This window comes from Bombina bombina, chromosome 3 (genome assembly GCF_027579735.1).
Source record: "Bombina bombina isolate aBomBom1 chromosome 3, aBomBom1.pri, whole genome shotgun sequence".
NCBI classification, from domain to species: Eukaryota; Metazoa; Chordata; class Amphibia; order Anura; family Bombinatoridae; genus Bombina; species Bombina bombina.
Window position 1 is genome coordinate 1291791714 of NC_069501.1, and position 14013 is coordinate 1291805726.

General features: G+C 39.6%; 1 protein-coding gene across 1 annotated transcript in view; it reads right to left on the reverse strand.

Moving 5' to 3' along the window:
* TPP1 (tripeptidyl peptidase 1) overlaps window positions 1–14013 on the reverse strand; it is a 328779-nt gene that overhangs the window by 93013 nt on the left and 221753 nt on the right. Inside the window, exon 7 of the mRNA XM_053708854.1 lies at window positions 578–650. Within this exon, the coding sequence (XP_053564829.1) occupies window positions 578–650 (73 nt within the window). The remainder of the gene's footprint in view (window positions 1–577; window positions 651–14013) is intronic.

A 14013-nucleotide genomic window follows, 5' to 3' on the forward strand; every position in this document is an offset into this window, starting at 1 on the left:
GCCAGAGTAGCACACCCAGCACTGCACAGAATGCCAGAGTAGCGCACCCAGCACTGCACAGAATGCCAGAGTAGTGCACCCAGCACTGCACAGAATGCCAGAGTAGCGCACCCAGCACTGCACAGAATGCCAGAGCAGCGCACCCAGCACTGCACAGAATGCCAGAGCAGCGCACCCAGCACTGCACAGAATGCCAGAGCAGCGCACCCAGCACTGCACAGAATGCCAGAGTAGCGCACCCAGCACTGCACAGAATACCAGAGTAGCGCACCCAGCACTGCACAGAATGCCAGAGCAGCGCACCCAGCACTGCACGCCAGAGTAGCGCACCCAGCACTTGCACGCCAGAGTAGCGCACCCAGCACTGCACAGAATGCCAGAGCAACGCACCCAGCACTGCACTGAATGCCAGAGTAGTGCACCCAGCACTGCACAGAATGCCAGAGCAGCACACCCAGCACTGCACAGAATGCCAGAGAAACGCACCCAGCACTGCACAGAATGCCAGAGCAGCGCACCCAGCACAGCACAGAAAGCCAGAGCAGCGCATCCACTACACTCTTTATCGGCCACTTACCTTGATGCTGGAAAACTTGGCCGAAAACCATTCTTTCCTTTGGTGACTTCTCTGCATCCTGCACCATCGTCACCTGCAAACACACAAGTGACCTAAGTCTGAGATTATTATAGGAAATGGCTATTTGCTCTGTAGTTTTACTGTTATAAGACTGATGCAGGGGTAACATAACCTTAAAACCTCTAGGGTCACTGAATTAGGGCAAGAGTACAAGCGTTATTTAACACTCCCACTCAAGTGTTAACTGCGCTAGAACAAGCTTTTTGTGCGTTGGGGTAAGTGCCTTTTACAAGGTTTTTTTTATGTGTTTTGTGACAGTTTTTTGTTTCGTGGAACAGTTAACCAGAGCTCCGAGGTTTTGCTAACCGGATGCGCGTTAACTACAATTACACTCAAGTGATCACATTTACTTTCAACTTATAATACGAGTGAAAAACCCAAAGCGCACAAACATCCGTGATAAACCCCTTATTGCTTGTTCGTAACTATTAAGGCGCCACTCATAATCTGGGTCTTAATAGGCACTCTAACTGTAACTATATAACTATATCTGTAACTATATATCTATATCTGTAACTATATAACTATATCTGTAACTATATAACTATATCTGTAACTATATCTATAACTATATATCTATAACTGTAACTATATATCTATATCTGTAACTATATAACTATATCTAACTATATCTGTAACTATATAACTGTATCTGTAACTATATAACTATATCTGTAACTATATATCTATATCTGTAACTATATCTGTAACTATATAACTGTATCTGTAACTATATAACTATATCTGTAACTATATATCTATATCTGTAACTATATATCTATAACTGTAACTATATAACTATATCTGTAACTATATAACTATATCTGTAACTATATATCTATATCTGTAACTATATAACTATATCTGTAACTATATAACTATATCTGTAACTATATATCTATAAATGTAACTATATAACTGTATCTGTAACTATATAACTATATCTGTAACTATATATCTATAAATGTAACTATATAACTGTATCTGTAACTATATATCTATATCTGTAACTATATAACTATATCTGTAACTATATATCTATATCTGTAACTATGTAACTATATCTGTAACTATATAACTATAACTGTAACTATATCTATAACTATATTTCTATATCTGTAACTATATTTCTATATCTGTAACTATATATCTATATCTGTAACTATGTAACTATATCTGTAACTATATATCTATATCTGTAACTATATAACTATATCTGTAACTATATAACTGTATCTGTAACTATATATCTATATCTGTAACTATATAACTATATCTGTAACTATATATCTATAAATGTAACTATATAACTGTATCTGTAACTATATATCTATATCTGTAACTATATAACTATATCTGTAACTATATATCTATAACTGTAACTATATATCTATATCTGTAACTATATAACTATAACTGTAACTATATCTATAACTATATTTCTATATCTGTAACTATATATCTATAACTATGTAACTATATCTGTAACTATATATCTATATCTGTAACTATATAACTATATCTGTAACTATATCTATAACTGTAACTATATAACTATAACTGTAACTATATATCTATAACTGTAACTAGAAAATGAGGAGATGAAAGCACTCACTGGACTATGGACAGCAGTATCAAATAAAATATCCTTTATTGTGACGTTTCGGGACCAACAGCGTCCCTTCTTCTGATAAACAACAGGTGAAAAAAGCAAACATTTAAAGGCCCCTAAACCACTCCCCATAGTGTCCTACCAATCAAAATGTGCCATGTGCAAAGGTGCAAAACCAGCATTGATCCTAGTGTTTAAGACTCAAATACACATTAACTTAGTGAAAAGTGTACATAGATTCATGCCTGTGTATATATAATATTATCTCTGTGTGTGTGTGGTGTTAATTTGTCATAAACCGTATCCGATCATATACATGCTCAATATTGTCCGTGGTTCACTAATACTGATAGAAAGGAAAACAACATCTGATAGGCGGAGATCACACACCCCTGTTATGTGATAGGCTCAGCCGATACGTCTCACAAGCCCACGCCTTTCAAAACACCGCAAGCCAACTGCGAGAGTACAACATGTAAACACCTGAGCTGATTGGCTGCATGTGACCTAGTAGACTCTCTAACACGAGCGATGCCGGAACCGCTGCTCTGATGGTTGTCATAGTTCCCACAGTAAACAGGTCCCCCTGCTACGTAACAGGCCATATTCAATGACCCTACACACCTCTAAATGTCAGCGCTCCAAGTCCTTATACCACACTAATCACATGACATCAAAAAGGCACAATTCACAGTTCGAACAACACGCCGCGATCACCAATGCCTAATGTGGCGGTTGCTATGGTAACCCGAATACAGAACTCAAACCCCGAATTTGGCCGCGTAAAGTGCCAACAAAACGTTACACACACAACATCACGATGGCATAGCTGACATCCACAACCGCCATCATCCTCACTAGCCTCCGCGGTCATTACGGTAGCCAATGTCAACCCCAATGTTGGCTGTCTACAGTGCCAATTCAGTACATGATGTGGCACCATGAGCCACTCTCAAAGCGGATGGCTAAGTTAATCTCGGGAAAAAGAGGGGCAAACAGAACTGTATACGTTGTATGCTTATAACATACATGTGTTCAGATCCAGCAAGCCTATCAAATAGTGTATAATATCTTTCCCAACCTGAACAACCATCTATTATTTTAATCCACAACAAGGCAAAAAAAGAAACAACAACCCATACCAATATCAAAAATTCTAATTTTCAAAGGAACCAAACAGAAACAACATGTGGCATAATCCAGTCAGTCATCTGCCAAATAATGTTGCACAACTACCCCATTATAAAACCTCATACCTCAAGAACAATAATATAAAATAGAACAATAAATAAGGAAAATAAATAAAATGTCAAAAATAATAATTCCACTCCATCATGTGGTATAAGAGGACCTATTACCCACCTAAATATCCAAAATATCTACCCAAATAGAATACCCTCTATAGGGTCGACAAGGTTTAACCTACCCCCCATCAGGGGGCTTCATCTCAAAAAGTGCAAAAGACCATGTCTCACATAGTGAAAATAAAATAAAAATAAAAATAAAAATAAAACTGTGCACTAACACTTTGAGTCCAACCATATTGGCCAGAGTATACACATATTAATCATTAAACTAACCCAAACGCGACATGTAGAATAAAATGCCAGTCATTTCCAGGCATCTAAAGTCATAGACACAAACCGCCATACATTGACAACAAAAAATCACTATCAAATAATTGAGCATGTATAGAAAGCATACCAGTCACAGACATTACCAAAATATGGACATGTGACAAGTGCAATAAAGTAAGATTAAAAACAAATAAAAACATAGCACACCTCATATATTTCTATATTCAAAATTAAATATCTAACGAATGGAAATCATGGTACACCATACTTGGTACAATTAGGTGAAGTAATTTCAACTCCAAAAAGGAAAAGTAACTCAAGAGTGGGAAGTAGACTCTCATTAGCCCTCATGGGCATAGAATCAATGGGTCAGTGGACTCTCACATCTCGTATCAATTATAGAAAGTTCTGCCACCCTGTCTGTATATTTAGACCTCTCGGGGCCAGTGTGCACAATTCATGAATCCAGCGTGCTTCTTTTCTCAGCAGTATCTTGGCTCGGTTCCCTCCTCTTCGTAGGACTGGCACGTGATCGATAATTCTGAAGCGTAAGTCGCTCACAGTATGTCCTGCTTCCAGGAAATGGCGGGCCACCGGATGTTCTGCCTTTCCCGTGTTGATTGCCAATCTGATACTTGAGCGGTGATTCGCCATCCTTACTCTGGCGTCATCAGTTGTCTTGCCGGTATAGAATTTCCCACATGGGCAATTAAGTAAATATACGATGAATTGGGTTGTGCATGTCAGGAAGTATTTGATCTGATATCTCTTACGACAATCAGGATGTTGAAATGTCGTGCCAGTGTGCATGCTGTTACAGGTTACACAACTAATGCATTTATAGCATCCAATTTTTCTCTTCAGCCAGGTTTGTTTCTCATTTTTTAAAGGGATATCAGTCTTTACTAGTAGATCTCTAAGACTCCTACCCCTGCGATATGCCAATCGTGGTGCTGCCCATTCAGTGAATGGTAATGTGGGGTCACTCTGGAGAATCTTCCATTCTTCCTTTATTGCTTTGGCAATCTGGTGTTGGTCTGGGTTATACGTGGTCACAAACGTGAGTTGGCGATTTGGTGTAATACTTTTGGTGCTTTGTTCTTGTTGGGCTAGGAGAGCCGATTCACGTTGTTGCTCCAAATTCTTTTTGTTATATCCGCGTTGAAGGAATCTTTGTGTCATTTCTGACAACTGAGTCTGCATCAGATCTGTATTTGTGTTGTTCCTTATCACCCTTTGGTATTGTGCTTTAGGAATGTTCCGTATGAGTGCAGGCTGGTGGCAACTTCTGGCATGTAGTAGTGTGTTACGGTCTGTTTTCTTCTGGAACAACGTGGTACCCAGCTTATTAGATGTTTTAAACACTCTGACATCCAGAAAATCAACTGTGACACTGTTGGCCGAATGTTGGAATTTAATGGTACTATCCATCCCGTTTAAGGTAAGGATCCAGTCGTTCAGGGCCTGTTCGCCATCCCGCCATATCAGAAAGACGTCGTCTATGTAACGACAATAGTATAGAATGGCATCCATTTGGTACACCTTCATTTGTATGGACTCATAGTCCGCCATAAACAGGTTGGCCAACGATGGTGCCATGTTTGACCCCATCGCGGTCCCTTCGATTTGTAAGTAAAAAGTGTTCTCGAACCGGAAAAAGTTATTCTCCAAGCATATCTTTAGAAGATCCACCAGAACCTCCTCTGGGGGTCCCACATAGGGACTCTTTCGTAGATGGTTAACCACGGCTGCAATCCCCAATTTGTGGGGGATTACACCACACACACACAGAGATAATATTATATATACACAGGCATGAATCTATGTACACTTTTCACTAAGTTAATGTGTATTTGAGTCTTAAACACTAGGATCAATGCCGGTTTTGCACCTTTGCACATGGCACATTTTGATTGGTAGGACACTATGGGGAGTGGTTTAGGGGCCTTTAAATGTTTGCTTTTTTCCCCTGTTGTTTGTCAGAAGAAGGGACGCTGTTGGTCCCGAAACGTCACAATAAAGGATATTTTATTTGATACTGCTGTCCATAGTCCAGTGAGTGCTTTCATCTCCTCATTTTCTAAATACCTGGCTATAGCACCCTGGCAAGTTGCGGTCTGTTGGTGAGAGTGCATATACCACTTACAAACTTCTACCTATGCTCCTACGGTACAGTGCACCCACAGTTTTGCTGATTCAGCTCAAATCATTTCCCTTCTTTTCATTATTTGTGCCTCATTTTTATTACTATGACTGAACTCAATACTGATAACATGGAAACACCTGATGTAACTCAGAGTGAGAATATGGAAGAGAGACATGAGGACATCTTTACGTTCACGGACGAAGATGCAGAGGCCATCAGATTTGGCTCTATTGAAGAACAACAGGTAGAAGAGTCATGTCAGTCTCTGTACAACACACTGGCTAAATTGAAACAACGTGAGATAGATCTCAACCTCCATGGTATATATCTTTCTGACTACCACAAAAAGAGACTATTGCCACGAGGATTTAGAGTGAAAAACATCCCCACTATTGGGAGATCAAACGCTGAATTTTGTACCAACTGGTGCAAAATCCTTAACAAGTGCTCATTTGATCTCATGCTTCTTGTGATTAGAGAAGCGGGACGACTACTCCAAGAAGTGAGAACTGAAATCCAAGTATTTGAAGCAGAACAACTCAACACACTCAGAGCAGACAAGAGCGTTGATTGGATAGACAAATTAACACAACAAGTCAAATTATATAAACAAGAACTCATTGCTTTCAAAAATAGAAAACTCCAAACAGTTCACCAAGACTACACATATAAGAGTGTATATCGTTGGATGTTATCACCAGATGAGAGACAGAACTATAGATCAAGACGTGAAAGAAGATTCACGAAGAGAAACATCAACACGGTTGATACCAGCTCGGGTGATAGCTCAGACCCAGAGGTAGCAACAACTAGCGGAGACTCTTCATATCGAGGTATCACCACAAGATCCAGAGGGGCTAATAGAGGACAACAGTGGGACAATATGAGGGGAGCGAATAATAGAGGCACCTCATATACTCCATCCAACACTACTTCGGTTCGTTTTTTAGGACGAGGCACAGGCCACACACGAGGAGGGGGGGGCATGTCACGCCACCCTCCAATACAGAGGAGATGAGCAATAACGTATTTAATATCAGTTCGAGACCGCTTTCACAGCCAGAAAACTCCCTATTGAATAAGGGTTTATCCTATGTTCCGACAATGAAGCTTAATTCATTTGACACTTATATCGACATTCAAAAATTTGGGAGGAATTTGAGACTAAAAGAGTACTATCAGACAGATAATAGTGAAATAACACCCTTCCAAACACCTGGAACATTTGACCCAAAGTCGCAAAACCCATCCATTACTGCATACACGAACTATTTGAATCATGTCTCCAAAGAAATCCCCAACAGGCGGAGAGTGGACAATCTATCTAAAGAAGAGAGACAGGCACTAAAAACACTAGCAGAAGACACGACCATCATAATACGCCCGGCAGATAAGGGTGGGGCGGTGGTCGTGATGGATGTGCAACAATATAGATCAGAACTTCTGGGCCAACTAACAGATAGAAAGACCTACAGGACCCTTCAAATGGATCCCACTCATCAACTGAAAAGACACATTGATGAAAAATTGGACAGGTGGTGTGTAATGGGATTTATAACCACACAGGAACAGAAATTTCTTAAAAGAGATTATCCGATAACACCTATTATTTATACGTTACCAAAAATCCATAAGGATCCCACACACCCCCCAGGAAGGCCTATCGTGTCAGCAAGGGGATCACTCCTTCAATCACTTGCTGAGTTTCTGGACTTTCATCTGCAGCCAATGGTTAAGAGGATGCAATCATACACACAAGACTCAAATGCCTTCATTCAATCTATTACCCAAATAGATGATTTACAACCAACTGATCTACTTGTGACGATGGATGTCTGTAGTCTGTACACGGTAATCCCCCACAAATTGGGGATTGCAGCCGTGGTTAACCATCTACGAAAGAGTCCCTATGTGGGTCCTCCAGAGGAGGTTCTGGTGGATCTTCTAAAGATATGCTTGGAGAATAACTTTTTCCGGTTCGAGAACACTTTTTACTTACAAATCGAAGGGACCGCGATGGGGTCAAACATGGCACCATCGTTGGCCAACCTGTTTATGGCGGACTATGATTCCATACAAATGAAGGTGTACCAAATGGATGCCATTCTATACTATTGTCGTTACATAGACGACGTCTTTCTGATATGGCGGGATGGCGAACAGGCCCTGAACGACTGGATCCTTACCTTAAACGGGATGGATAGTACCATTAAATTCCAACATTCGGCCAACAGTGTCACAGTTGATTTTCTGGATGTCAGAGTGTTTAAAACATCTAATAAGCTGGGTACCACGTTGTTCCGGAAGAAAACAGACCGTAACACACTACTACATGCCAGAAGTTGCCACCAGCCTGCACTCATACGGAACATTCCTAAAGCACAATACCAAAGGGTGATAAGGAACAACACAAATACAGATCTGATGCAGGCTCAGTTGTCGGAAATGACACAAAGATTCCTTCAACGCGGATATAACAAAAAGAATTTGGAGCAACAACGTGAATCGGCTCTCCTAGCCCAACAAGAACAAAGCACCAAAAGTATTACACCAAATCGCCAACTCACGTTTGTGACCACGTATAACCCAGACCAACACCAGATTGCCAAAGCAATAAAGGAAGAATGGAAGATTCTCCAGAGTGACCCCACATTACCATTCACTGAATGGGCAGCACCACGATTGGCATATCGCAGGGGTAGGAGTCTTAGAGATCTACTAGTAAAGACTGATATCCCTTTAAAAAATGAGAAACAAACCTGGCTGAAGAGAAAAATTGGATGCTATAAATGTATTAGTTGTGTAACCTGTAACAGCATGCACACTGGCACGACATTTCAACATCCTGATTGTCGTAAGAGATATCAGATCAAATACTTCCTGACATGCACAACCCAATTCATCGTATATTTACTTAATTGCCCATGTGGGAAATTCTATACCGACAAGACAACTGATGACGCCAGAGTAAGGATGGCGAATCACCGCTCAAGTATCAGATCGGCAATCAACACGGGAAAGGCAGAACATCCGGTGGCCCGCCATTTCCTGGAAGCAGGACATACTGTGAGCGACTTACGCTTCAGAATTATCGATCACGTGCCAGTCCTACGAAGAGGAGGGAATCGAGCCAAGATACTGCTGAGAAAAGAAGCACGCTGGATTCATGAATTGTGCACACTGGCCCCGAGAGGTCTAAATATACAGACGGGGTGGCAGAACTTTCTATAATTGATACGAGATGTGAGAGTCCACTGACCCATTGATTCTATGCCCATGAGGGCTAATGAGAGTCTACTTCCCACTCTTGAGTTACTTTTCCTTTTTGGAGTTGAAATTACTTCACCTAATTGTACCAAGTATGGTGTACCATGATTTCCATTCGTTAGATATTTAATTTTGAATATAGAAATATATGAGGTGTGCTATGTTTTTTTGTTTTTAATCTTACTTTATTGCACTTGTCACATGTCCATATTTTGGTAATGTCTGTGACTGGTATGCTTTCTATACATGCTCAGTTATTTGATAGTGATTTTTTGTTGTCAATGTATGGCGGTTTGTGTCTATGACTTTAGATGCCTGGAAATGACTGGCATTTTATTATACATGTCGCGTTTGGGTTAGTTTAATGATTAATATGTGTATACTCTGGCCAATATGGTTGGACTCAAAGTGTTAGTGCACAGTTTTATTTTTATTTTTATTTTTATTTTATTTTCACTATGTGAGACATGGTCTTTTGCACTTTTTGAGATGAAGCCCCCTGATGGGGGGTAGGTTAAACCTTGTCGACCCTATAGAGGGTATTCTATTTGGGTAGATATTTTGGATATTTAGGTGGGTAATAGGTCCTCTTATACCACATGATGGAGTGGAATTATTATTTTTGACATTTTATTTATTTTCCTTATTTATTGTTCTATTTTATATTATTGTTCTTGAGGTATGAGGTTTTATAATGGGGTAGTTGTGCAACATTATTTGGCAGATGACTGACTGGATTATGCCACATGTTGTTTCTGTTTGGTTCCTTTGAAAATTAGAATTTTTGATATTGGTATGGGTTGTTGTTTCTTTTTTTGCCTTGTTGTGGATTAAAATAATAGATGGTTGTTCAGGTTGGGAAAGATATTATACACTATTTGATAGGCTTGCTGGATCTGAACACATGTATGTTTTAAGCATACAACGTATACAATTCTTTTTGCCCCTCTTTTTCCCGAGATTAACTTAGCCATCCGCTTTGAGAGTGGCTCATGGTGCCACATCATGTACTGAATTGGCACTGTAGACAGCCAACATTGGGGTTGACATTGGCTACCGTAATGACCGCGGAGGCTAGTGAGGATGATGGCGGTTGTGGATGTCAGCTATGCCATCGTGATGTTGTGTGTGTAACGTTTTGTTGGCACTTTACGCGGCCAAATTCGGGGTTTGAGTTCTGTATTCGGGTTACCATAGCAACCGCCACATTAGGCATTGGTGATCGCGGCGTGTTGTTCGAACTGTGAATTGTGCCTTTTTGATGTCATGTGATTAGTGTGGTATAAGGACTTGGAGCGCTGACATTTAGAGGTGTGTAGGGTCATTGAATATGGCCTGTTACGTAGCAGGGGGACCTGTTTACTGTGGGAACTATGACAACCATCAGAGCAGCGGTTCCGGCATCGCTCGTGTTAGAGAGTCTACTAGGTCACATGCAGCCAATCAGCTCAGGTGTTTACATGTTGTACTCTCGCAGTTGGCTTGCGGTGTTTTGAAAGGCGTGGGCTTGTGAGACGTATCGGCTGAGCCTATCACATAACAGGGGTGTGTGATCTCCGCCTATCAGATGTTGTTTTCCTTTCTATCAGTATTAGTGAACCACGGACAATATTGAGCATGTATATGATCGGATACGGTTTATGACAAATTAACACCACACACACACAGAGATAATATTATATATACACAGGCATGAATCTATGTACACTTTTCACTAAGTTAATGTGTATTTGAGTCTTAAACACTAGGATCAATGCCGGTTTTGCACCTTTGCACATGGCACATTTTGATTGGTAGGACACTATGGGGAGTGGTTTAGGGGCCTTTAAATGTTTGCTTTTTTCACCTGTTGTTTGTCAGAAGAAGGGACGCTGTTGGTCCCGAAACGTCACAATAAAGGATATTTTATTTGATACTGCTGTCCATAGTCCAGTGAGTGCTTTCATCTCCTCATTTTCTAAATACCTGGCTATAGCACCCTGGCAAGTTGCGGTCTGTTGGTGAGAGTGCATATACCACTTACAAACTTCTACCTATAACTGTAACTATATATCTATATCTGTAACTATATATCTATAACTGTAACTATATATCTATATCTGTAACTATATATCTATGACTGTAACTACACAAACAAAGAGGTATTGGCGCACATCAATTTTCAAAAGCACAACATATTTTTTTGAACTGCTGCAAAAAAATTGGCTGCAAACAACATCAAGAGACAACTATTCTTTTTAAATAATATTGGGATCTTAGTCACACAATTTGGCCATATTCTGCTTAGCCAGTCACCACTTACAAGGTGCCCCAATTAGACTGGTCCTAACACTACTTTGCCACAGAGGGCTGAATCATTCCTGCTTTTACTCTCCATAATAAAATGAGACTCCCTTGCTTTTTATTCACAACTATTACACTGCCATGAGCACACCTGAGCTTGGGTGGGGTGCTTAAACCAATGGGAGATGGTCAGTCTCCCTGATTACTTTTAAGTACAAATACAAAATTTGGTTTTTTAGCACACCTTACAAAATTTATATACAACATCTGTGAGTGCTGCCAATATATAACTGTAACTATATAACTATATCTGTAACTATATATCTATATCTGTAACTATATAACTATATCTGTAACTATATATCTATATCTGTAACTATATATCTATATCTGTAACTATATAACTATATCTGTAACTATATAACAATATCTGTAACTATATATCTATATCTGTAACTATATAACTGTATCTGTAACTATATTTCTTTCATGTAATTAGCAAGAGTCCATGAGCTAGTGACGTATGGGATATACATTCCTACCAGGAGGGGCAAAGTTTCCAAAACCTCAAAATGCCTATAAATACACCCCTCACCACACCCACAAATCAGTTTTACAAACTTTGCCTCCGATGGAGGTGGTGAAGTAAGTTTGTGCTAGATTCTACGTTGATATGCGCTCCGCAGCAAGTTGGAGCCCGGTTTTCCTCTCAGCGTGCAGTGAATGTCAGAGGGATGTGAGGAGAGTATTGCCTATTTGAATGCAGTGATCTCCTTCTACGGGGTCTATTTCATAGGTTCTCTGTTATCGGTCGTAGAGATTCATCTCTTACCTCCCTTTTCAGATCGACGATATACTCTTATATATACCATTACCTCTGCGGATTCTCGTTTCAGTACTGGTTTGGCTTTCTACAAACATGTAGATGAGTGTCCTGGGGTAAGTAAATCTTATTTTCTGTGACACTCTAAGCTATGGTTGGGCACTTTGTTTATAAAGTTCTAAATATATGTATTCAAACATTTATTTGCCTTGACTCAGAATGTTCAACATTCCTTAATTTTCAGACAGTCAGTTTCATATTTGGGATAATGCACTTGAATTAATCAATTTTTTCTTACCTTCAAAAATTTGACTCTTTTTTCCCTGTGGGCTGTTAGGCTCGCGGGGGCTGAAAATGCTTCATTTTATTGCGTCATTCTTGGCGCGGACTTTTTTGGCGCAAAAAAATATTTTCCGTTTCCGGCGTCATACGTGTCACCGGAAGTTGCGTCATTTTTTGACGTTATTTTGCGCCAAAAATGTTGGCGTTCCGGATGTGGCGTCATTTTTGGCGCCAAAAGCATTTAGGCGCCAAATAATGTGGGCGTCTGATTTGGCGCTAAAAAATATGGGCGTCGCTTTTGTCTCCACATTATTTCAGTCTCATTTTTTCATTGCTTCTGGTTGCTAGAAGCTTGTTCTTTGGCATTTTTTCCCATTCCTGAAACTGTCATTTAAGGAATTTGATCAATTTTGCTTTATATGTTGTTTTTTCTCTTACATATTGCAAGATGTCTCACGTTGCATCTGAGTCAGAAGATACTACAGGAAAATCGCTGTCTAGTGCTGGATCTACCAAAGCTAAGTGTATCTGCTGTAAACTTTTGGTAGCTATTCCTCCGGCTGTTGTTTGTATTAATTGTCATGACAAACTTGTTAATGCAGATAATATTTCCTTTAGTAAAGTACCATTGCCTGTTGCAGTTCCTTCAACATCTAAGGTGCAGAATGTTCCTGATAACATAAGAGATTTTGTTTCTGAATCCATAAAGAAGGCTATGTCTGTTATTTCTCCTTCGAGTAAACGTAAAAAATCTTTTAAACTTCTCTCCCTACAGATGAATTTTTAAATGAACATCATCATTCTGATTCTGATGACTCTTCAGGTTCAGAGGATTCTGTCTCAGAGATTGATGCTGATAAATCTTCATATTTATTTAAAATGGAATTTATTCGTTCTTTACTTAAAGAAGTACTAATTGCTTTAGAAATAGAGGATTCTGGTCCTCTTGATACTAATTCTAAACGTTTAGATAAGGTATTTAAATCTCCTGTGGTTATTCCAGAAGTTTTTCCTGTTCCTAATGCTATTTCTGCAGTAATTTCCAAAGAATGGGATAAATTGGGTAATTAATTTACTCCTTCTAAACGTTTTAAGCAATTATATCCTGTGCCGTCTTACAGATTAGAATTTTGGGACAAAATCCCTAAAGTTGATGGGGCTATTTCTACCCTTGCTAAACGTACTACTATTCCTACGTCAGATGGTACTTCGTTTAAGGATCCTTTAGATAGGAAAATTGAATCCTTTCTAAGAAAAGCTTATCTGTGTTCAGGTAATCTTCTTAGACCTGCTATATCATTGGCTGATGTTGCTGCAGCTTCAACTTTTTGGTTGGAAACTTTAGCGCAACAAGTAACAGATCATGATTCTCATGATATTATTATT